General features: G+C 41.8%; 1 protein-coding gene across 2 annotated transcripts; it reads left to right on the forward strand.

The window, feature by feature from the left end:
• The first annotated feature begins 5,234 nt into the window (after nt 1–5,234).
• On the forward strand, nt 5,235–26,730 carry nalf1a (NALCN channel auxiliary factor 1a). 2 transcript variants are annotated; one of them, XR_015849877.1, is made up of 4 exons: nt 5,235–6,559; nt 24,967–25,138; nt 26,050–26,412; nt 26,506–26,730. XR_015849877.1 is itself a non-coding variant. In XM_088329946.1 (3 exons), exons 1-3 carry the CDS (start codon nt 5,870–5,872, stop codon nt 26,328–26,330), a joined length of 1,143 nt encoding a protein of 380 aa, XP_088186072.1. In that variant the 5' UTR covers nt 5,235–5,869; the 3' UTR covers nt 26,331–26,730. The 2 variants fall into 2 exon arrangements, 1 of the variants encoding a protein (XP_088186072.1); XM_088329946.1 differs by having other exon boundaries at nt 26,050–26,730.
• Nucleotides 26,731–26,958: the final 228 nt, after the last annotated feature.

Consider the following 26,958-nt stretch of genomic DNA (forward strand, 5'->3'; position numbering starts at 1 on the left):
GTCAATTCTTTTAGACTTTTGTGTACTTGACTCCCCACAATTGGAGGAGAGGGAGGGATGGGGCTACTGCGGTGTGCTGCATAACGTCAGCGCTGGAGATGTTGTGTCACTGCGCGAGACTAAGGAGAGTCGATGTCGGATGCGAGTTAGAGTAGCATTTCAAAATAAAGCGCAGTGACCGGTTTCGAATGGGCAAGGATAATTGAATCTATGTGCGCAGAGCTTCCTTGTTCGATGTGAGATGGTAGCCTATGCCAGCTTCCGGTCGGCAATAAAAGACAATGTGCGATTTGAGCTGCTGCTGAGTCTGTAAGATCTCAGGGCCCAGACTTTGAATTTTAAGAACATGCCTTTAAATCTAAATCCTGCAAAAATTGAAATATGACAACGGGTTGTTGGAGAGCTTGATTTTACCTTGCCGCCAGTCAAGGTGCCCTTGAGCAAGATGTGCTACTCCGTCAACACTGGCGCAACACCTTCTTTATCACCATCTAGGACTCCTGTTAATGTGTTTTTGCATACTTACAAACAAAACATATACATGGTACTTGCATGTCTCACAAATTCCTCTTGGGTGTCTCGAAAGACGATGCGTATAATTAATTAGAGGGTCCCTCTAGATTTAAATATACCCTGATTTTGCTTGTAATGCTGAGTGGTAAAGACAAAATTAACAGAAAATATATTTTTCACTACTAGGATAGAGTTAGGCAGCACGGCGGCGCAGTGGTTAGCGCGTGTGCGGCACAGTTCCGGGGTCGTGGGAACCTCCTGTGTGGGTTCAAATCCAGCTACCGGCCTTACTGTGCGGAGTTTGTATGTTCTCCCCGTGCTTGCATGGGTTTCCTCCGGGCACTCCGGTTTCCTCCCACATTCCAAAGACATGCATTTCAGGTGAATTGGCCGGTCCAAATTGTCCCTAGGTGTGACTGAGCGAGTGAGTTGTCTGTCCCCGTGTGCCCTGCGATTGGCTGGCAACCAGTTCAGAGTGTCGCCAGCCAACTGCCCGGAGATGGCTGGGATGGGCTCCAGCCCCCCCCGCGACCCTAATAGGGATAAGCGATACAGCTAATGAGATTAGATGAGATGAGGATAGAGTTAGATTTGCAATTCTAAGCAAACTAAAAGTTGCTTGATTAATTTAGTTTACCTTGTTTGTTTTGTAGTTTTATACATAACATCACATTTTAGGAGCTCCTAGTCTGTACCATTTTTAGAGTTGTTTTAATCCGGGTATCTTGAACTTGCGGCCCAAGGGTGCAATATCTGCCCCTGGATAACAGTTTTATAGTTTAATATGAAAGTTTAGTGTAAGTGCAGCTCATGCGAGTTATGGATGAATTTATGACTGATTTATTTTCAGAATAATACGAATCAAATTTGTCAATGAAACTAGTATAAATTTAAAAAGTGCCATCCTGAAGTGCAAGTCAATACAACAGTTCACAAATCCCTTACACCTGGGTCGTAGGGGCACCACTTCCTGTGCTGTGTCTTGGGCAAGTACAGCCTGGCAATGCCCATCCCTCTCCAGGCTTGTTTTCTTCTGGGTAGGGCTTTGCTCCCCCACATGAAACAGATAGTACTGATTTCCATGTTTACCAGGAGCAGCAGAATCCTCTTGATCTGACTCAGATACAGCACCTTCGTCATCTGGTCGCCGTTGTTCTTTATTGCAATGCATCATCCCACTCTTCAGAGATGAGCCGGCCGGGCCTCAGCATTGAAGGGCAGCTATATGTGACCATACTAATACTAGATTCTAAATCACTGGGGGAAAACGTTTGAGTATCATATCGTACAATACGTTGCTTTCATATTTTTGGTGAGAAACAGACTTTGTGGCAATGATGTTACGTCCTTTCGTACATTAATTTGTAAAGTTTTTAATTTTGTTTTAAACTTTATTTTGTATAGACGATTTATGAAAAAAAAAAAAAAAAAAAAAAGATATTTAAGAACAGTGGTGTGTTTGGATGTGAGCTTTTCTAGGGGAAAAGCCTGATCGGGCCCAGCTTCGGTGGCCCCATATCTCCATATCAATGACACTACAGGGACAGTGTGCATTATTTGAACACTAGGTGTCGCTTTATGGTGTAGTGCAACCGAAAATGAGTCCTAAGGAGCACAAGGAAGAATACAATCTACGGAACCTCAAGGTGACCAACAATCACCAAATGTTTATATTTATCTGTACAAGCCTGTTTAAGGTTTATGGGTACCTGTTGCAGAAAGATGACGGACAATTATGCCAGCTCCCCATGTTATGTAAAACATGTCCAAATTTCTTGACATCACAGTATTTTAAATAAAAGGATGTTTACATGATTGTTCATGTATTATTGTTTATTATTGGAGTAAAAATGGGTGGTCAATGAATTATTTTAACCAAAACAATTGACTAATTCAATTAAAGAGCCAAGTTTCTTTCTTTTTAAACTCGTCTTGCCTTTTGGATGACCCCGTTTATTTTTCAGATAATTATATCAGGAAATTAGAATGAAAAACCTTTCAATGTCATAATTTGAAGATTTGGCTTCAAAGCAATTTTAAGTGAAGACACACACACTCTTGGATTTATGGAGTTTTCTTTTACGAATCCTACAGAGGCAAGATCGCAGTTAGAATCTGGCCCCATTTGGATAGAAAATAACCATGGCTTAATTATTACATTGCTGTAATTTGATAGAATTCCCCTTAACATCACACCAATACCAATACCAAGCACCATGAGAGGGACTACGGTTCTGGTTCGATGAAGGTTAAGGCCCAGTCTGGATGTCCTAGGCAGTCGAGCGGTGAGGAATCCTCAAGGCTGGAGACCTGGTGGAGAACAAGGCCATGAGATGCAGTGTGTTGAAGCCGGTGTGGGCTGTTGGTGGCTTGGGGCTTATTTGAGGTCACTGGCTGTGACCCACCTGGGTTGGCCACTGTCTCAATCAGGCTTGGGCATTGGCCAACAAGGTTCTCTGGTTGCTTGTTAAGCTGGGACTGGGTAAGAACCTTTTTGGTTGTGAGGTTTGATGTTCACATCTAAGATAACACCACACCAACCCACATTCACCCAGTATCTGCCAAATAATTAAATCAATGTATTTTAATTAAAACACAGTATTTGATTAACAGGTTTCGACCTTGTTTGACCATTTTTCGACATTGCAACAAACATATTTGTATAAGTTCCGCTCGTGTGTGGAGTCAGCGGAGGTCATCACCGTGGCATTCCAGGTGGAGAAAGGGGCATGGGGGGAAGCCTGAAAGAACAATAATGTCAAAAAATTTAGTCCATTACATTTTTTTATATCAATATTATTAAAATATTGATTATTCGTGCTTAAATTCGTATTATTTTAATCCATTTTTACCACGACTGTCAGGACCAGAACGGAAACAGGACCCAATTGCGTTACGTTTCTCACAAGTTTTATTAAAGGAAAGAGGAAGGGTTGCGCCCACGATCCAGAAATCGCTAGGCGCGGGAAGCAAGTCGCTCTCATACTCGGATTGTGATCTAAACACGGAAGTGGATCTTCCGTAGTGAGGGATGGCGGTGTCAAGGACGGAAAAACAGGTCGATAGACGGGACAGGAGAGCAAAAGCGTGGTCGGGGCCAGAAACGGGTCGTAAGTCGGGACGGTAGAACAGACGTGGTCAGGAGCAAAACAGGCCGTAGCCAGAGACAGATGGGAGCAAAAACGGGACAGGTGGGAGTCAGGGTCGAAAAAGGCTTGCCTAGTATTCACTGAGGTTTGCAGACAGACTGACAAAAGGGGAAAGATAGGAGTGGACAGGGAGCCAATCAGAGTCCGAGGCAGTTGGCGCCTAAGGAGTGGGCACAGGTTATTCAGTAATCATGACAACGAGGTGGCTGTCCCTTTAAGCCAATTAATAGGATCTGGAACAATATACACGATTTCTGGGGGTTGTTTTAAACAAACACCCCAGAACTTCTGTGTTTTTTATTTTTTATTATTATTTTTTTTTACAAAAAAACATTCAAAAGGGTTTAGTTTCTGACTCAACAGTCTTAAGTGTGCAGCTATACTAATGTTTTATATTGAATACAATCTGCCAAAAATAATAATTTGTGGTTTTTGATGTTTGAGAATAACCGACGTACACGTTTTTCTCTCATTTCATACAATCTTTGATTATTTCAAATTACATTTGACAATTTTAAACAAAAAGGTTAAACAGAAAAAAAATGTAAAATACACTGCTACATATGATAAGCTGCATTGACTTTATTGCAGCTGGGAGGAAAACTAAGAAAAAAGCTTAAAGAATTTCTTGGTTTATTTATTTAGTCAATAAAATGCACAAATTATTTATGGTTTTATTTTACATTAGAGGTTTCAAAAGCTCAGCCTTGGGGATATTTTCAGAAAATGAAAGGCTACAGACATACAAAAGAATCTAAATTATAAAAATTCAATTTTTCAACTGAAATATGTAGTATTTACTGATTGGTTGTTTGGTTTGTAAAAAGTCTTACAAATTCTCAATATTTAGTTTTTATTTTTGGGACTTATTGTGAATAGATTTTTTTTCCAAACATATTTTTGAGAGTGGTATATTTTTTAGCAAACCTGATGTGGCCCAACCTCACCCAGACCTAAGGTCTGGCAGCCCCCAATAAAATCAAGTTTGAGGCCACTGAAAAAGCTACAAAGTTTGTCTTGCTGTGAGTAAATAGGAGTTGTATTGAGTTTCTAAGGTTTATTATCGCTTAAAGGAGATGTGTGGAATTTGAAACTGTGTTACTCTCTGCCGCCATCTCCTAGGTTAAAATCATGATTGCAGCCTTTAGTCAGCTTGTTCGCGATTCAGATGCAGGTACATGCATCTCTTAGGCAGGCTCGAATGAAGTCACTTTTGAGGGTTTCAGTTGGTGCCTGGACTTTACTTGAAGCAGGCCTTTTCCCACATTGGACATTTTCCTGCTACAGCTACACTGTTAAAAACCTGCACTCTGCTCAGCCCCCTTTCCTCGAACCTACTGTGCTCCTCCCGAAACAGTTCTGATAAAAGTAAGATAAAACGCAAAGGGCACAACTGAAATTAAGAATATGGGCTCTTGGCCGTTGTTGACACATACTTAATAAGGGAAATTGCAATCATTTAATAAAGGGGGTAATTGGCTGTGTTTGGCAGGCCTACATTATTAAATCAACAATAATTGAAAAAATGGACTTTCCCCCCCTTCCCTGTACGTAAAACCAAGCGCAACTAAAGCGTTTCAACGCATTTAATTGTAATTTATAAGGCGAAGATCTCATCATCGAATGACCTCAGTCCTCAACTAAAGGGGAGCTCTTATTTTTTAGAAAAAATCCGGAAACTGCAGGCCTTTCCTCCTCTTGCTTGACACCTTCGTACGAACACGCACAGTTCCTTGGCCAATATGGCGGCGACTTGACGAAGGCAGCGGGATGAAGAGGGTGAGCTCTTGAAAAAGCAAAGAGCTCCGTCACCGGCTGCGGGCCTATCCGCCGACACCGAGCCAAGACCATGATGGAAGACGGCAGCCGCCGCACCGTTACGCGACCGAAGTGTCGGTGAGCGTGTGGACAAGATAAGACGCGTCCGTCCGCGAGGCCACGCAAGAGGCGAGGAGAAGCGCAGGAGCAGAGCGGCTCGACTAAAGTGGCCGTGGCTTCCCCTCCTCTCAGCCATGGAGGATGCGGCCCGAGCTTGCCTGCTTCTAATTCGCCACCCGGCCCACGCCGACTCGGATGGGAATTAGCCGCCGCGAAGGCCGAGGAAAGCCGGGACGAGCCACCAGCCGACAACTGAAGGCGGAGGAACGCGAAGCGGACCCCACGTCAATGACTGTTGCGGCAGAGGAGCCGTGGCCGGTTCCCAAAATATGACCAGGGGTGCTGGGACGTGTCGGCAGCAAGGTGACGACGACGGCTCCCAAATCTGGCTAGAACCCCCCCGCGAGAATCAAAAGCCATTCACCGACTCGGAGAGGGCGCAGAGATGGCGACTGTCCTTGGCATCTCTCTTGTTTCTCACCATCCTCCTCTCTGATCACCTGTGGTTCTGCGCCGAGGCCAAAGTGTCTCGGACCCGAGACAAGTTGGCCTCGTCCCGCCTCCTCTCACCGCAGAGCCGTTCAGCAGCACACAGCAGCCTCAGAGAAAAGCCGCTGGCTATTTTTGTAGGGAACTCCAGTAAACATCTGTGGCGGCTGGAAACTTGCCACTCGGACACTTGGTCCGACTCCTGCTTGACTATGGCCGACGCCGACCACTTGTGCAGGGGCCTCTCTGGTAAAGAAGGGGCGCCGGGTGTAAATATTAGCGATTTGTACCTCTCCTTTTGTAACTCCTACTCGCTGCTGGATTTGTTTGGCGGCTCGGCGAGTCCAGACAATTTGAACTGCAGCTTGGACGTGCTGGACGACGGTGACACGACACGGTGCACTTTGTGCGTGCAGGCGTACCAGCGCTACGACCAGCACGCCCAGGAGAAGTACGACGACTTTGAGCTCATGGCTCAGAAATACGACCCGACCGAGTATTCGGTCCGGACGTGCATGGAGCAGTGCAAGGTAGGCATGGGGATCTCTGCTGGTGCGAGGGGGCTTTGTGTTTTTGGGCTGCTTAATGATAAGGGTGATGCCTTGGCCATCTGTTGATTTGGACCCGGATAGACGCCAGCTTTGTGGTCTTCCACCACCTCCTCCTGTCACCATGGAGACGGGTGACAGATTCAAGGATGGACCAGCTTCGTGTTCATTCATGTAGCTTTTCTGGCTGCCCAGTGCTAATGTGCACGTATAGGCCCTAATATAGATAGAAAGATAGACACTATTCATCCCCGTAGGGAAATGTACACTTCCAGCAATCTCCTTTGTTGATTATTAATAGATTAAGAGGATGCCGTCGGGGTGCTTGTTGTAGTTTAGCCATGGAGTGGATGACGTCTCACGCTAGTCCAAAAGTTCGACGTCCCTGCGGCAGATGGAAATCTTTGTGCCCAGGGATACAGCACCTCGTGTTAGCGAGTGCACCTCTTCTCTTCTTCCCGCAGGCTTTCGTGTCTCTCTCTGTCTAACAGAGCTGAAGTCGGGTAGCTCCGGATTGCTCCGGTCCGGGTAGCTCCGGGTGGCTCCACGTTAGCGTCCGGGATGCTAAACGTGAGCCACTTTTCCGTAAAACACAGCAAACTGCACTCCCTGTGCGCTTTGATGTTCTTCATCAACACAGCCAGTTCGTCTGTCTTATTTGGTAGAGAGTTCACATTTACCATGACTATGGACGGTACCGAAGGCTTATAACGCCGCTAGGCGCCTAGCCTTCACCTTATCTCCGGTTCTGCATCCACGTTAGGGCCCCCTCATCGGAACGAGAATTCTTCAGGGCAAGGAGTTGATTCCTCGAATAAACGCAATTTGTACGTTAAAACCCTTAACGATAGGATAGAAGGTAATCCAAAGTGTAGTTGTCAAACGGGACGAAAAACACCAAAGATAGAAGCAGACAATAAAAACAATAAATCACAAAAAGTGCGAGGTATCATGGAGCTGCTGGAAAGGCTGCAGCTCGCGGCGGCGCCGCTTTGATCGGATACCTGGGACACCTATTCCAATCCAGCTATCATCCATTCTTTATATCAGTGGTCGGCAACCACCGGGCTGCAGACCAGTGCCGGGCCATCAGTCGGTTGAAAAAGAAAGAAAAAAAAGGCTTTATTTTTTTTTGCTTTTACCATATTTATTTATGACCACGTGCATTTTGAGAGGCATTATACCTGTACATACCTGTCAACCTCCACGGCTCCATACCCTTACAAAATGTTGTATTTTCCCTTACAAAATACAAAATGATCTTACACCATATTTTTTTTCAAACGTGTTTATTTATATAGTTTAACATGTTATATCATCTCATTAGCTGCACCGCTTATCCTCAGCAGCGTCGCGGGGGTGCTGGAGCCCATCCCAGCAATCCTCGGGCAGTGGGTAGGGGACACCCTGAACTGGTTGCCAGCCAATCGCAGGGCACACAGGGACAGACAACTCGCTCGCTCATTCACACCAAGGGACAATTTGGACCGGCCAATTTACCTGAAATCCATGTCTTTGGAATGTGGGAGGAAACCAGAGTGCCCGGAGCATGGGGAGAACATACAAACTCCGCACAGGAAGTCCGGTAGCTGGATTTGAACCCACACAGGAGGTTCCCAAGACCTTAGAACTTTGCCGCACACGCGCTAACCACTGCGCCGCCGTGCTGCCCTTGTTATATCATATATATCGTTAATCAACATTTTGTTGTGAGATACTGAGTTGCTTGACATGAATGAGGTTTATTATAAAAAAAGTAGCTTGGACGTTCACTGTAGAAGGAACAAATGTTTTCAAATATAATTAAGTAGAATAATAAATTTTCTTATTCAAATTATTAATTTATTTTCTGCATTAAATTATTGTTTGTAATATACTGATTAAAGGGATAACCACAAACCTGTATTTTTTCATTTTCTCATTTTATACTTCCTTTTTTTCTTAACTTCTTTGTACAACATAACAATTCGTAATATAATGCATCAAAGCAAGTAATCGTTTAAGAGCCGGCTTTCTTTAATGAGTTGAGCCGAAAAAGCCGGTTCTCTAAAAAGAGACGGACTTCCTTTCTCTACATCAAACGATACCAAGATAGAGGCTTCCGCAGCGAACTCGTTTGACTTGATTGATTTGCCGTTTCGTGATAGTCGGTGTATACCGGATGATACCCATAATTGACAAATTTGCGTTTTTCCGTACAGATTTTGTCGTACGTCATACACGTCTTAAAATGCATAGTAAACGTACTTTGTACGGCAAAACCGTACAGGTTGACAGGTATGGTTTACGGTAGTATAACATTGACCTGATTTGCTCAGCATTGGATGCACCCTCTCGTCATTGGGAGCGGGGGGTGGGGGGAATTTTGTAAGGTTTATTGTTCTATATTCTTTATCAATTATCCGTTATCGGTCAAATCATAATACGCTACAAAGCCAAGGGGCTGAGACACTTGCTCTCAGCCAAGAGGTTGAGTCAAGGTCCTAGCCACAGAGCCAAGCAGCGATCAGTGCGAATGCACCGGAGCACCGAATCCTTACCACTGGGCTTCAAGGACTGTAGATGACAAAGGAGAGAGCATTAGGTTTTTATTTCCTCCGCACAATATTTTTACCCACAGTGCCACGTTGTACAATGTTGGAATGGAGTATAATGGTAAAGAATTCAGTCAAAACAATGTTGTAAAATGGTAGCGACAGTAAAGGTCGTGTGATGATGAGATAACATTTAATTCATTTTCCTATGTTACCGAGATCCCTTATGGTCTAGTGATTACACAGTGGATTTTGGTTCATTATTATTATTTTTGTTGTTGTTACTAATGTAATTTACGGGCTGGGCCGCGAGAATATTAAAATTAAACCGTCCGTGGTATTAATAAGGTTGCTGGTCACTGCTTTACATGTTAAAAAGAATCCTCAAACCCGTTCATTTTTTTTTTATCCTGTAGTAGATGACTGATAGAAAGGGGCAGGTACACCCTGGGGTGGCCAGCCAATTGAAAAAAAAAAGATATGAGTTTGAGCGTTATCAAAATAATTTTTCTTTGAATTTTCAACGCTGGTTGGTAGCAGTGACTCAAGTCTCTAAGCACTACGTTGTAAATAATTTTACCCATTTATCTTGACGATATTTTTTTCTTTTGAAGTATCTTTTACATGTTGACCCTGGAGTGTCTTGTCTGATCCCGTTGCATATAATAGTTCACCACATCGTTATCAATGACTATAGAGACAAATTAATTCGTTCTTCTGAAACAGAGGTAAGTACGTGGCTGTCGATAAACAACTAATTCATTTCCAGCCCTAATTACATAGACCGTATTTTCTCCACTGTAAGGCGCACCGACCGAATAATAAGGCGCACCCCCAAATAGTCTTTTGTCATATATTTTCCAACCTAACTTGTGATTCACATCTTTCTGGCCATTTGGAGGCTTTTTTTGCTCCACTTTAGCCTATACGAGCCTGTAAATGCTAAAATAACCCGCCTTCTTTACCTCCTAATAACTTTAGCCAATAGTGACCGATTCTGAATTCTCCAGTTAGCTTAATGCTAACACATAATAAACAATGTAATGAGCAGGCTAAGCATTAGTATACTTAACATGGAATGAAGGCGTAACCAACGGGTATTTGATCTTTACTTTCATAACAGCCATATACTCTTTGTCCGCCTGTGAAACTGACTATTGTTGAAACTTACCAAAGTACTGTACTGAGAGTGGTAGCAACTTCTTTATTTTTGTCTTTTGTCGCGTTTAATAAGGCAGTGGTAGTTGTACAAAGCATTGAATCAAACTTGTAAATGATGGCAAAACTTTTATTGAATTAGATGGTCTACCAGACATTTTATATACTGTCTAGTGAAGCAAATCTTGTGAGGCTGTCTGGGGCATAGAATTGTTTTTATATTCTCAGTGTCTATTTCAAGACTATTACATAGATTGGTAAACTTTTTATAAGATATAACCAAGTATTAAAATCTTGCACATCCTCAAGAGGATTCAATAACTTTTGCGGGTTGTGAAATGATTCATGGTCGGTTTGTTGAGACATATGATCGATTTTCATTTGATTCAACATTGGAGAATTACGATTCAATTACATAGTACTATAGTATGGTCCAAGAGGGTATGAAATCATATGAATACTTCATTTTTGGGGGTTTCTTTTTACATCCTGATGCATTTGAATTAACTCCTTTAGTGTACAAGTGAGGCAGCACGGCGGCGCAGTGGTTAGCGCGTGTGCCGCACAGTTCTAAGGTCTTGGGAACCTCCTGCGTGGGTTCAAATCCAGCTTCCGGACTTTGTATGTTCTCCCCGTGCTTGCGTGGGTTTCTTCCAGGCACTCCGGTTTCCTCCCACATTCCAAAGACCTGCATTTCAGGTGGATTGGCCGGTCCAAATTGTCCCTAGGTGTGAATGAGCGATCGAGTTGTCTGTCCCAGTGTGCCCTGCGATTGGCTGCCAACCAGTTCAGGGTGTCCCCTGCCCACTGCCCGATGATTGCTGGGATGGGCTCCAGCACCCCCGCGACCCTACTGAGGATAAGCGGTGCAGCTGATGAGATGAGTGTACAAGTGGAATTTTCAGTCCAATAAAACAAGATATCATATTTATCTCGATATGTCTAATACGGGAATGTTTTGTTTTTCTCAGTTCATTCATATAGAAACAAAAACTACATAGATATATATTTATCCAGGTTGAGTTCAAACTGTCTTTTTTTTACCAGCTTTCTGAGTTGTTTATTTATTTTATTTTTTTCCCCTAAATCATTTTACAATTAATTTTTTGCTTTACTATTTTAGACTCGAATACTCTCTAATGTATTAGCTTAACTAATGTCACCAATGCTAATGTCTCGTAATGCTCCGCAGATGAGGGTTCATAAATGACTGCAGCTCAAGGTCTTAAGTACTGGTCTTTAATACATATTGTTTACTGCACATAATCGTAGATCGATTTCCTGAGCTGTATGTTGATAATTTCTGTATCATATTGTAAGCTAATCACGACCATAAACCTTCTATTGCATATCATATCTAGTTCCGAGGCAGAGGCACTTACGGGTTCCGACTTCTACTACAAGAATATGACCTATATTTTTCAAAATTGATTCAGTTTCATTGTTTACATCCTCTATCTGTGGCTATAACGTCACAGGGACAGAATATATGTGACAGGGCTGCAGCTTAGATTTACATTTGTATGTGCCAATAGTGCCTTTGCTTTATCTACGTAGAGCAGTTTTATGACCAACAGCATTATATATATATATATATATATATATATATATATATATATATATATGGAATGTTATTCTCCAGTAGTTGGTTCTTCACTGTTACACATTGGCAAATCATCACATGTGTCAAAACGAAAGGATAAAAATGTCTTTGTTGAGTATACTTGTCATGGAGTTTGTTCCATTTTTAATTTTATATATATATATATATATATATATATATATATATATATATTCTACACAATGAAGCGCACCTAAAAGCTTTAATTTTTTTACAAAAGCTGATCATGCGCCTTATATATGGATCAATATTAAATTGCAATAGGTCTCGCAACTACGATAAGCAGCTGCCGAGTGGTGGTGGGTGCATTCTGGGATATATAAACACAAGCGTTTCACTTCCTAACCAATGTGTCAATCATCATTTGAATCGGTCACTATAGGCTAAAGTTATTTGGAGGTAAAGGTTGCGGGTCCTTTTTAGCATTTACAAGCTCGTATAGGCTAAAGCGGAGTAAAACTCCAGTCAAGTCATGTTTATTTGTATAACTCTTAATCACAAAGAGTCTCAAAGGGCTGCACAGATCAAAGACTATTGCAAACTACAGACTATTATGACACCATCCTCTGATCTAAAACCTACATGAGGGCAAATAATACACAGATATTGTCAACATAAAATATAGGTTATTCATATGCTATTGATATGTGATTTAAGCTTAGATTTAAACATTTCCACTGAGGTTGCAGATCGAATCCAAGGGAGAAGAGCATTCCACAGCACCGGGGCCCGAATGGAGAAAGCTCTCAAACCTAAACCTGGAATTGGCTGAAAAAGATGTGATTCACAAGTTAGGTTGATCTACGACCTAGAGAAAAAAAAATGTATTGCAGCAAGCAACGTCCATTGATGCACAGATGCTTTTCAGCAGGATTTTGTTTATTTGTCGGGATTATTGCGTGTTTTGGAGTATGTCATTATTTTGCACAGTTGGATTCTCTACATTTACGGATGTAAGGGGAACAGGGTTGCGTATTATCATCGGATGTACTGTAATTCCTGCAAAACAACATCACTGATGAGCTACCCCGGATTTACATTTTCCGCGTATTCTGTTTCAGACTGATCGGGACAGTTCTGCGATGAGTGTATTTTTAAATGATTAACACCTCTTGAATCCCAAAAGTTTGAAATGTGGCATGACATATTTCTGTGACTGGTGACATCTTACAGTCTAAAACAAGTATTTGCTCCCCAACGTTTCAAAACAATAAGGGGTTAATAAAGTTTGACTGACCTATGACTTTTTGGTTGACGCTCCTACTATAACGCCTTATAGTCTGTTGCATTGTTGCCACCCCTTCAATAAATGTATAGAGAAAAATGTATTAATTATCCTTTTTTTTTTTTCTGACGCCACAACTTGAAAATTTGAACCATTCGAACAAACACATAGTCCAGTCACTCCATGCCCATATCCATTTTGACTTCAGATGACTCTAAGATTTACTTCTTCATTTTTAAGTCCTGTCCAAGACGTTTTCCCTTTTTCTCCAGACATGGTGCATTGCAAAAATAATTTTACACATAAAAACACCAAAATTCAGACAAAAGCTAATTCTTTAGCTCTTGCCTTTTTGATGATGATTATATAAAATCTATGAAATAATAAGAATGGATAAATGCCGTTAGACGAACAGAATATGTAGTGCAGTTGTGGTGGGAAATGAAATGAGCGGAAGGCCCAAATATGATTGGATGGATGGGGTGAATCTTGGTCTGGATGTGAAGTCGGTTAATTTAACTGATGCAAGAGCGTGTGCTAGGGATAGGTGAGAATGACAAAGGGTAGTTAAGAATTAATGATATCGACGCAGCCTGTACTGGCTAACCTGTGCTCCCAAAAATGGCCTGCTTGGGCCAGCAGGTGGGCCAAGGTGGGAGCGACGCGTATGATGCGGAAGGGGTAAAAACCAGTGTATGCTGTTGGTTCTCTCAGCTGATGAAGGGTTGCATGGCACAGCAACTCGCCCATTGTTGTGCTGTGGGCTTACTGTTCAGTGTCAGGTTGGGAAGAGCAAAGTGCAATGAATGATTGGTAAATGTGTGGTTTTGGCTCCAGCCACTTCCCACTAGGGGGATACAGCTTTCTCATAGATAAATAGAGGAAACAATAATAATGCCAGAGCCTGTGTCCCGTATCAATATAAATATGGTTGGTTCGACCCCTTAACCACGAGGATTGTAGGGGCACCATTTCCTGTGGTGTATCTTGGGCAAGTACAACCTAGTGGCGCCCATCCATCTCCATGGCAACATATGTTTCCACCTGGTCTCGAATCAGGGACCCTTCACGTGAAATGTGAATGTTCTAACCACTACACTACAGAAGGATTAAATATACTTCTTCAAATTTGTCTCCCTCCCACAGTTACTTAAGTGTTGAGGCTCAATTTAATCATCATTTTTGTCCTAAATAATTGTTTCAAAATTAGGTGCAAAGCAAAATTATTTTGTTAAAATGCCACAAAACACAACAAACGAGGATACCAATGTATTTACCTTTGGTGCAAATGGCACTTGGGGAGGAGAAGAAGCAGCGCGCGCTGTGTGTATAGCTCCGCCCTTTCCTACCGCTCACCCAATCAAATTGCTTTGGGTGCTTTGCTAGAGTTTTGGGGTGTTTACAGTTGGATTGTGGGTTTTTGTCAAAGTGTCTCAACAGTTAACATAGATTGTTTATTGAGCAACCATATAAAGGATTATTTAACAATTTACAACCAACCATCTGTTGGTGTGACACTGTGACTGTAAACTGTAATTGAGACTGTACCCCATATAAACTGGACTTAACCTTCCATATATTCAATGTTGTCCTGGATTTGTACGTGCTACATTTGGCTTTGCATGTAACAATGCAGTATCTAATTGCATCTACCGTAAATTCCGGACTATAGGGCGCACCTGATAATAAGCCGCACCCACCTCATTTTAAGAGGAAAACTGATTTTGTACTTACACAAGCCGCACCTTTATATAAGCCGCATGCGCCCACATTAAAAAAGGTAACAAACACAAAATTAACCCAGGCCCAACATTAAGTCCCACGATTGTAACTGAATATCCCTCAATAAAGTACACAGTCCAAAAATCACAGCCGGCAAAATGAACGGAAAATGATACCGGTAATTAACGTTTGATGCAGACCGGCAGAGTACGGGTCCCGTTAAAAGTAATCCAAAGAAAAAAGTGTATATTTCCAAAGGTAAGGGTGGGCAAAATATACATCCACTATTGTCCGCCGTGTCCACAAACACTCACCTTTACCGGTCCCCACTTCCCGTCAGCCCGCGTTGGTTACGCCCCTTCTTTTTAATTCGCCCGTCTAAAACATATCAGAATAAGTGTCCAAAATAAATACAAATATATACATTACAAAAATATACAGTTGCAAATACATATTATACATGGTTACACATATTTACAAAGAAAGACGGTACACCAAAAGAGTTTCCAAAGCTTTAATAATAATAATAATATAACTTTCATCCGGGCAGTTAATGGTAGCAACACGCTAGCAACACGCTCGCAACACAGTAAACGGGTCTGTTAAAAAAAAACAAAAACATACTGTACTTGTAAAAATCACAGTAAACCGTCCTCATCTTCCTCCTTAGAACTGAACCCATCAAAGTTGTCATCCTCAGTGTCGGAAAGATTCTTTGTCATATAAACGTCGTCCCACGCTCCCGCAGCCGGACTCGCGCCGTTACTGTCGCTAGAACTTTCATCCACTCCTGATTCTGTGCCCTCCTCTCCGTCAAGCAGCAGACCGGCATTTCAGAACCCGTTGGTGATGGTGGATTTTTTTATGCTGCCCCACGCTGTCAGGATCCACTGGCAGACCTGCGAAAAAGTTGCCTTTCGCATGTGGCCAGTTTCAGTGAAAGATTTCTCGCAGCTAGTCAAGCCAAGAAGTTGCAGTCTTCCTCGGCGCATACATTCCACTGGTCTAAATCTTACCTTTTGTACTCGAGCGCCGCTGGCGGCCGTTAGAAAAATTACATAAATTGGCCGCATCACTGAATAAGCCGCAGGGTTGAAAGTTTGGGGAAAAAGTAGCGGCTTATAGTCCGGAATTTACGGTATTTCATTTTGTCACTGAGCCAGATGTACTCGCAAGCCATACGTTCTCCACCCCCTGCTAGGTTTGGGAGAGTATCTCCATGACGGAAAATTCAGTTCCCTCATATTATGCGTTTGATACAGCGCCACCGTAACTCTAATCAGGTGTACTTGGAAGGTATATAGAAACTTTGTGGTGATTACTGATGAGTTGTTAAATCGTGTGCGAAGGATTGACAGTGACAAGAGTACGTATTCACTAATGATCCGCCTTTTGTAAGTAACAGAGTAAGGCATTATATAGTAACAGCAGTTTCACTAGTACTGCATTGCAGTACTCATTACTGAGAAAAGTAAATTGCATTCCGGGAATCCGTTCCTTTGTATCGTGTTAGTCCCAAAACTGTTGTCAATGAAGAAGGATGGTGGTTTTCATCTTTGTCCTATACGTGTTCATTGAATTTAGTGTGAGGAGAATGTTGGTCAAATCAAAGGCTGGAAATCAGCTGCTTGAGAATTGGTTTTTATTGGCAGGATATATTCTGAACACCATTGCGATTAAGATAATTCTACAATATAATAATCATTACAATCATTAACCCTAACCACTATTCTCGTAGTTTCTTGACATTAGCTTGAACTTCTTGTCATGAGTTTAAAGATCTTGATATTTGTTTGCCTAAAATAGAAATTCATAATAAAAACTAATATATTTGATTTACTGTTTTGTCTTTAACAACTACTTTAACCACCTTAATTGCTACTTTGTAAGTGGTCATTCATGTCATCCACAGCCAGGTGTTCAGTGAGCTTGAGCCACTCCAAATGGAGAATGAGTTGTTGAAGTCAAGAGGTGGTTTGGCAGTCTAATGTGGCGGAAAGCTCTTGTTTGCTCATCGTAGCCAGGCACACTAAAAAGCCTCTTGACCAGCTTCATTGAAACACTGCGTTTAGAATACGCTTCAACGGGTCCTTTTGAATCAAAATACAGTGCTCCAAAAAATGGTTGTTAATTTCTGTACCCAATGTGTACCTCTTAAATCAATGTACCATGTACTAGGGGTGCAACCAATGACTATTTTAATAGTCGCCTAGTCACAGACTATTGAAACGATTAGTTGAATAATTGGATCATTTTTCATTTTTTTCTTCAATTAAGCACGAAGTTGAGTTAATTATGTGGGAAATGACAATAGACACAAAAAATGGGTGCAATGAAAGTTGCGTCTTTTATTGAGCATACTACTTTTTCATACAAGAAAACAGTTAGGCAGAGTCCTCAGTCAGTAGAGACATATGTTTATGAATAAACCTCTGTCCATTTTTTAGTGACAGGCGAATATATGATAAATTATAATCGAGTAAACATTTTTTTTTATCCCGGTGAACTAAAATTGGGGTCATTAACAACAGTAGAAAAGTAATAAAACAAATATTATGTATTTGTTGCTGCTAACGGTTTTTGCTTTTCTTTTCATTCAACTATTGTTAACGATGAATTATTCTTTTTTCTATTGTTACAATTCAAGCCATTCTCTAATCACTACGTTGTGAATATTTTTGTCTTACAGTCTTTTATCTGTTTATATCTAATATCTTCATACTATGTTTAGTACCCTGGAGTGCCATGTCCAATTTTGTCACATACTGTGTTCCACGACATTAAAATCAATGACAAGAAAGACCAATTCAATTTTTTTAAGTATATTCAGTGGTCAACTGAAAAGTCTTTTACAAAATAACCTAATGATTCCTAACAGTTTGAAATCAGTTTTAACAACTGACATTTGTTGTTTTCAACTGAACAACTGGCATTCTTCGGGCCGATTGAATACTTTAGAATTTGTTTATCAGGCAGTCTAATATAACGCTCGAGCTTTCATTTATAGAGAAGTATACGCATATGAAATGTACAATGTATGTCATCAAAACCGTATTGGCTTGAATGTTTACTCGAATCTTACCAAGGCAAGTCAGACTAAAGTTTGTTAATCTGTCCGACATGCTCTTCAAATATTCTTGCATAACCGAGCTACTGCTATAATGCACAAGGTCTGCTTTAGAAACTTTGCAAGTAGTCTTTTTTTTTCGCCGTATCCAGTCCAAAATGCTCCCAAACTTGAAGGAGTGTTGGTACACGTATGTGATGATTTGCCAATGTGTAACAGTGAAGAACCAACTACTGGAGATACAAGTTGATGCATTTCTATATGTTAGAGGTCATGCTATTGCGCATGAACAGAGATTATAATCGTGTAGAGATGCCTAACTCTGTTGGAAAAATGTGTCTGGTGACTGTAGTTGACAATAGTCGACAGTGGAATTCATTGTCCGCTTTTGATATAATCATTATTTTGTCAAGAACGTCGAGTAATTCTTACAGCCTTGGTATGTACCCTCCATATAGTATCAGCATATGACCGAGAAAAAAGCAATGCATTCAGGGACTACTCAGTTAGGTTTCTTTTTTTCCTTCTGAGGGAGAGAAGAACAGAATTACTGAGAGGTTCTGTCTGTATTCATGAATGGTAATGCCAGACTCCATTCACAGAATCACCAGCCAATCCCAGATGGCCTCCAATCACCCAAACACTGACAGGAGGGCTGCACAACATACATGTCAAAAATCCCACAAAGCCATCTGCTTTCTTTAAAAAGCAAATGCATGTGGATGCCAACATGTAATTTTATTGTGAACTGCTATCCAGATTAAAGAGGTGCTGTCTCGTCACTCTCCGACGTTTGCGTTCGATTTCTTGAGTCATCTGTAGATGAGACCTTGTCATATTGGATATTAGTGATCTTTTGTCAATACAAAAGAGGCATAATGCAGGTTTAGCTCCAATGCTTGGTGATCTTTCAAGATATATATAAGGTAAAAAATGAGCGGAGAAGTTCCAGTAGAGATGAGTTGCAATGAAAATGTTATAACTTCTATTGTCGATGCTCCTGTAAAACGATTAATATTTGTGAATTGAATTGAAATCCATTCCTTTGTTAGGGTGTGCTTTTCAAATTGAAAGAATAACACCACTATCCAGAATCCTCTCAATTCTTATTGTACTTTTCAAAATTACTCTTACTTCGGGTATATACAAGTATTATCAGACTAACGACCTGCTTAGTTTTTCGTTAACCTGTGCTCATGACCCTAACCAGCAGATGCTTAATTGTATGATACAATGTACGGCACCGCAGCATGTAACAGCTGCCATGTATCCGAACATTTTTAGCAGCGAGATGGCATACCCCCATTTCAATCTGACACTGCTATCTACCACGAGACCGGGTTACTAGATATTGTCTGTGCAGCAGATGGCGCCATTGTAGATTTTGACTTATGTTCATTCTGACTTACGTCCTTTTGGTAGAAAGCATTCCGGTTGTCAGTCGGATGTATTTGAAAAGTGACATAATAAGACAAAAAAAAGTACTGTACTCCGCATTCACCAAACCGCAGATTTCATGTAGACAAGTAAGCGGCCATCAGTGATTGTTGTTCTTTATTTGTTTAAGATTTATTGCTTGGTCCTATTATGTTAGGATCTAGTTAGGTGTGTATACAATATGTGATCACCCTGCAAGATTGTATTACGATCTTGGATGACGTTGTGTTTCAAAATCTTTATTCGATCCCATTCACATTAAATAATTTTTAACATATGAAATGAGTTACATTATATTACACTTTTCAAACTTAATTGTCAACTCACGCTGTAAAGTGGCCAAAAATATGTATATTATAAAAGGCCAGGATAAGGGAGCTGTCCAAAAGCTGATTTGTGGCAGGAGTGTGTCAATGCATATGCTGTGTTGCATATAGACGAGCACACAATTCCTTGAAAATGATGATTGGAGCAGCACGGGGGCTGCGGGGTTAGAGCGCAGCGGGCGTGCAGAGGTCCAGGGTTCCACTCCAGCTCCCGCAGCCTCCCTGTACAGAGTTCTTATGTTCTACCCGGGCCTGCGTGCGTTTCCTCCCACATTCCAAAAACATGCATGTCAGGATAATTAGCCGGTTCAACTTGTCCTCGGTGAAAGAGTTTGATAAGTGTAAATAAAAATGAAATATATGCACACTGGACAATGGACATTGATGGGATGTCTCGATGGGTAGGAAGGAACAGCAGCTGTGACTTGCGTTTCTTTTGACACCACCTGTCTCATTCTTACCTATTCTACTAGAGCGGCTGTTAGAAAACTGGCATACATTATCTGTATCTCTGCATAAACCGCATGGTTGAAATTGTGTGACAAAAGTTGCGGCGTATTATCCATACAGTATTTGGAAGATATAGGACTCACTCAACTATTTCAATCTGACTATCTGCAGTCGAACCCAGACAATAATAGGAGTTCTGTGTGTGCTTACTAGATTTTAAATAACCGAAGGCATGTAAACATACCTGCTGACACAGCGTGGGCCCTGTCGACGCATATTTGTAGATAGATTTAAATCAAAGCATTGTGAATATCAAAAAAAGTTTTTTTTTTATTGTACTTGGGAATTCTCTTAAGTTGAATATTCATAATTGGGTGAGCCAATTCTTTCTGAAACATTTGCCCATCTTATGTCACATGGCTGGCGGGCAACCAGGTGACAGGAGATTTTTGTGTGCCAGGTCCCTATTCACAATGATCACACATTAGACTGATCAAATCAGACTACAGGTCTGCTTCCTCACTAACTCAATTTGCTCTCATCAACTTCCCTTTTCACGCTGTGCACACCGCACGCGATTGCACGCTTGCACTCATGCACAAGAGCAGAAGCGCAAGAGTGAGCGGGGCAGCACCTATTGAGCTCCCATGAAAGCAGAGACTGATGTTTCCTTGGTAACTGCCGGCATGCATTTTAAGGAGCGCCCAGATTTTCTGTCTGACGAGTTTTGTTTCGGTTCTATTTCGATCGCCGCGGCATCCCTGGATTTATTATCTCACTTCTCGCTGTTGGGAATTGCCCCTTATTTTTCGGATCCAATTTGGTGTGTATGAAGGCAAAATCTTACTGTTACGATTGTACTATAATTGTGGACCTGATTTTTCAAGTCAAGACGGTTTTATATAGGTCCTGTTAATTTATGCACATGGGGACAAAGGAAAACAATCTATTTGATTTTTTTTTGCCTTCCATTCTTAGAATGTATTGTCATTGATGAAAACTTAGTGAACAGTGTTTGCAACGAGATTAGACCTGGCACTACGATTACGGGTATTAGAGGCATTACCAAGGGCAGCAGAGGTGGACAATGCCCACCCACGGTCACTCTGTCCACTCAAGGAAAAGTGGACGTAGTACTGATGGCAGTCTTGTAAGCGCATATGCTATTGCATTCATATAATACTTTCTGTGTCAGCAGACACTAGTGTGGACTCTCTCACTTATTACAGTTTAATTAACCTGCATGACTGTGGCAATGATGAAGTGGTTACTGAGCTTTTGGAATATCACGAATTAATCCATAAGAGTGGAACAAGAGTATGAGAAAGTGTCGGAACTGGAGGACAGTGCTGGCTGCACTGAAAGTAGTGCCGCCTGTTGTAGGGATGGAAATGTTGTCTCTTTTTTTAGAAAAGCAGCTCTTTCGGCTCATCTCATGAAAAAGAGCCGCCTCTTTCAGTCTTTCAGCTCCCAAACGACTTAGAAAGGGGGCAAAATGAAGCCCCAAAAAAAGAAAACATGAAAAAGAAAAAAGTAAGTAAAAAAAAAAAAAACTTGGGAAAATGAACATAACAAGTAAAAAAAACTGAGAAAAAAGAAATTGTAAAGAAATAAGCAGGAAAAAAGAAACCAACAAAATTGAGCACACTCCAGACAACAACCTGTATGTCCAAAAAAGCACTGCTTCTCATTTTACCTCCAAAATGTCATGTGACTTGTTACTCTTACCAGGTCTCAGGTGTTTATTTTGTAGTGCTGCTCTTGGATTCTGTCATATTGGTGACTGAAAACTTCCAAGATGACACACCATGGCAAAGAACTCTGGAGACTTAAAAAATAAATGTTGCAGTACATAAAGCTGGCCAAGGCTACAAGGAGATATCAAACACCATGAAGTCAATCTGTACTGCAGTGGCCAAGACCAGCATGCACTCACAACATGGCTCGTGTTGGATGCTCAAATAAGCTGAGTAAATGTGAACACCATCACATCCAATTGCTAACAAAGGAAGATGGGCGCAGGAGTGCTGTCACCATTGCTGCGGAGATTGAAGAGGTGGGAGGTCAGCCTGTAGGTACTCAGACCACACGCTGCACAGTTCATCAAATTGGTCTGTATGGCTGTGGTCTCTTCTGAAGGCTGTCCACAAGAAAGCCAGACAAAACTTTGCTGAGGATATGTCAACAAGGGCCGTGGCTTTCTGAGTACGTATATTCTCTGGTCTGATGAGACAAAGATTAATTTATTTGGCTCAGATTGTGTGACGCATGTGTGTTGGAAACTAGGTTAGCAGTACAAAGAAATTTGTGTCATGCCAACAGTCAAGAATGGTAGAGGGAATGCCATGGTTTGAGGCTGCATTAGTGCAACTGTATTCGGGTAAGGGCATTACATTGAGGAAAACATGAACTCAAGGATGTATTGTGAAATACTGGAGATGAGAATGATCCGCTCCCTTTGGAAACTGGGTCATGTTGCAGTGTTTCAGCATGGCAATGATCCTAAACACACATATAAGATGACCACATTTTTTTCTAGAGGGGCTAAGAGTCATGCCCAAGCATATCTGCAGATCTAAACCCAGTAGAATAAGGTGGAGAAGCACACAACCTTGAATATCCCCAAGCTCTGTCATGTTGTCATTGAGGAGTGGAAAAGCATTTAGGTAGCAACCTGAGAGGCTCTGGTGAAATCAATGCCCAGGAGGATTAAGGTGGTTCTGCAAAATCGTGGTGCCCACTCAAAATATTTGCACTGCAGGAACTTTCACTTGAGGGTGTACTCACTTTAGTTATCTTTTGTTTAGCTACTAATGGCAATAGGTTGTGTTTTTCACAGGGAACAATATATATATACAATGCTATTTAAGCTTTACACAGACTACCTTTCATTGTGTCAAAGCAATCTCTGCAGAAATGCGTGGGGTGTACTCATTTTCATGACATCCTGTAAGTCGATAAAGAAGATTCGGGTACACATTTATCTATACATAGACAAGATGTATATATTTCAGTCATGTGGTTGTTTAGGGCAGTGATGGCGCTGGTTGTTGGCTATGCTGCAGTACAGAGAGCTGACAATGTCCTCCAGACTGGGCAGAGAGAAGCAAGTGATTTTCTGAGCTGTTGATGGTTTTTCGATCTGCTACTGTGCCATCTTCTTCTAATAAAGGTGTCCCTCAAGCATGCATGACCACATTGCCACTTAAGGGCTGAACTATATTCCAGAAGCACCTGTTATTCATAGTTTTGTATTGTTTTGCTGTCATTTTATTATCCACTAAAACTCTGTTAATCTGGATTCAAATGGACCGGGAAAATTATCCCAATTATCCGAGTATCCAGATTAGCAGATGTCCGGTATTCTCAGACCCCCTGACATCAAAATTATGTTTAGTAGAAAATACATGAATAACTCATCTAGTTTCGATTGAACATGAATTCACGCGTTTATGTTAACACATATAAAATCAGAATATTAATGAATTAGGTTTCATGTGAAAATAAGACGCGATATGTTTCTTCTTCATGCTAGTGTGATCGTTACAGAATTGTATGATTTTGGATTTTTCTTCTAATGTCCTGTCCTCTCAACTCTTCTTCTTTACTGACGCCATTATGTGACACTCAGCGTAGTCTCCTTTTATGTCGTTTTGCACGAAAATATCAGAACTTGAGGGATACAGTCTGTCAGTGATAACATGGAAGATGTCCCACGAAGACAAAGGCATAGATAAATTTGTTTGTCTATGGACAAAAGGATGGCATACACTTTACGTAAAAGTTGCGTCATCCAGCCTCAGATCGAGAACTTTCCTAGAAGATGACGTCGAAGACGGCGGGTCGACTTTGACTTTACGGGAATGTAGCATCAAAGATTGTGATTGGCTAATGTGAATAGGAGATTTATCCGGAATATATATATATTAATATAGATATAGATAGATTTAGATATATGTATGTATAAACATGCATTTCAGGTGAATTGGCCGGTCCAGATTGTCCCTAGGTGTGAATGAGCGAATGAGTTGTCTGTCCCCGTGTGCCCTGCGATTGGCTGGCAACCAGTTCAGGGTGTCCCCTGCCCACTGCCCGAAGATGGCTGGGATGGGCTCCAGCCCCCCCCCGCGACCCTAATGAGGATAAGCGGTACGGCTAATGAGATGAGATGAGATGAGATATATATATATATATATATATATTTCTGAGAGATATAGGTATAGATAAATATACCAGAGCCATGTCCCCCTAGTGGGAGGTGGCTATAGTCTTTTTCTGACTCTTTCTGGGTAATGGATATAGAGGAGGGGCTGGGAATCCCCACCCAACTGACATGTTGGGAGTCATTAAGTGGCCAAACCCCCGAATTCCAACCCCTAATGCCGAGCGCCAAGCAGGGAGGCAATGAGTACCAATGTTGTAAGTCTTAGGTATGACCCGGCCGAGGCTTGAACAAGCGACCTCCCAGTCTCAGGGCAGGCGCCCTATCCCAAGGCCACCGAGATGGTACATTTATCTGGAATAGACATTGCAAAATGCATAGGAATGGGTCAGAATTATTAGGATTTCCACTCGGAATAGCCAAAGATCCGAATGATAAAATCCGCAATATGCATAGGTTTTTCGCTAGAAATACATTAGAAATCATGCGGACCAAACTTTTTATCCGGCTTTCGCGAAGATCCGAATAAAACGAATCCGGAGTAACCGAGATTTACTTCATATACTTTGTACTTCCTGTAATTGTTTGTATATTATGTTAAGTTTTGTCAATTGAATGAACAAAGTTTTTAACAACGTTTAACATCTCCCCCTGCCCTACTCATGAAACTGCTTGTGTGCCTTCCAGACAGCCTACAAGCCCTGGCTTTGCGCGCAGTATTTCCCCACAACGCAACAGTCGTGTCAAAGAAAAGTATCGTGCCACCAGTACTGCCTGGAGGTCCAACAGAGCTGTCCATTCATCCTGCCCGACAACGACGACTTAATCCACGGAGGCAGCCCCAGCTTTATCTGCGCAGGTTGGTGCCGACGCAACCTTTCTCAACCTTTACTCAAAGTGTGGGGTTTATTTGGGACCGTGTCCCTCAAATCAAGTGTGGGCTGCAAGTGCAATGCCAATAATGAACAGTTCAGCGCCATAGTGTGCATTTGTGCTCCGTGCAGCAGACGAAAGTGAAAGTGAAACTGGAAATAAATGGCACTGAAAAGAAAATCATATTCTGCAGATTACAAGCTGCAAATAGTGATCAATTTGACCAAAGAAAGAAAGTTTGTAATGCTTGTAAGCTATAGGCAAGAAGTGGAAATTACGTCTGACGTGAGGAAGGTGGAGGGGGAAGCGGTGCGTCTTTTACCCTGACACCGTGGATGAAAATTTCTTCGGATTTAGGGATTTGGAGGTAAACTGATAGTTTGGTAAGCATGTTCTTTGTTTTTAATAATGACTTGAGTCAAAGTAAGTGCATGCAGTGCAGATCCTACACGAAGGAGGGAAAAAGCGGTAAGAGAGAAGACCGGCTGGCCTGACTTAATAATTAGACCTTTTTAGCCTGAATCGTATCAATGACTTTTCATATAGTTGAATGTCGGAAACTAAAAGTGTGGTATCGGACATTCCTATTTAAAAGAATGCTGTGTGTGCCTGATTAATAGCTCTGACAGCGCTTGTTCTCAGCCATTCAGAAAGTGAGGGCCCAAGATCTTACCTCTACCGCAGAGATTATAATCATGTAAAATGCCTTCCTCTGTTGGACAAACGTGTGACATTTATTGTCGACTATTTCAAATATTAGTAACAAAGAAGTTACCTTCAGCTTTGAAAAGTTTAGTGATCTCTTCTATAAGCAATATAATTATTCATTTGCAGTGAAAAAAAGAGATCTGTTTTGTAAAAGAAATGTGATTTGTGTATGTCCATACACCATTTTAGGCCTCTTGAGGGAGCACACACTGGAGAGCAAGGCGGAGTGCTGCGACGTCCGATGGGCCCCCGAGCACCCGCGTAAAAGGACTGCCCCGTCGTGTCGGCCCGAGGGGGCCTCTGTCACCTCCACCGCCACCCCTAGACTGTGCAGCGGGCGGCTGAAGATCTGCCTGTTGGCACTGGTCCTCCTTCACACCGTCATCATTATTTCGGCCACACAGAACTCCACCTTGGCTGGAGCCATCGTCGCTTTCTCGACAGAGAAGAGCACGTCCAACGAGGAATGAGCGGCGAGGCCGGGACTGATTTTCTGCTTCTGTTGTGACCGGGGGACCATGAACAAAAAAATAACACCCAGCACAGGATGCGGTAGGGCTTAACTGACGCTTGGGCTGGACCGGACTGCCCTTTTAATTAAGTGACCTCTTGCCACTGAAAACCTGCTCATTCTTTCTATTCCAGCTATACGTTCCAGAGCATCCCGTGCCTCCACCTCTTCTTTACTTGAGTTTGTTTTTTGTTTCGTTTTTGTCTTTTTGTGTCTGGATTGCACGTCCAAATGAACAGCGATGAAGTGCACGCCCCTGCTTGTCATGTGTTCGAATTTTGGATGCCTTCTTTTGACTCATCAGCACCAGCCCCCTTTGCTCATCGTTACGACTTTACAGTAAATCATCTTTCCCTTCATCCACCGTGTTGTTCTTAGAATATTCAGCTCAATTACATTTTTCATCCCCTCTCAACGGCATCCACTGCACTGCAACAAAATGAGTGCGTGTCTGGTAGTGGTAACTTAGCTGTCGATGTCACAAAACTGTCATATCTTTTCTGTAAAAATTTTGAATTCGAACGAAAACTAGAAATATTGAAAAAAAACACGACCACAATTAATAGATCCGACAGAAAGTGTTAAGC

The sequence above is a fragment of the Urocampus carinirostris genome, chromosome 3, assembly GCF_059441175.1.
Source record: "Urocampus carinirostris isolate Australia breed hairy pipefish chromosome 3, RoL_Ucar_1.0, whole genome shotgun sequence".
NCBI lineage: Eukaryota > Metazoa > Chordata > Actinopteri > Syngnathiformes > Syngnathidae > Urocampus > Urocampus carinirostris.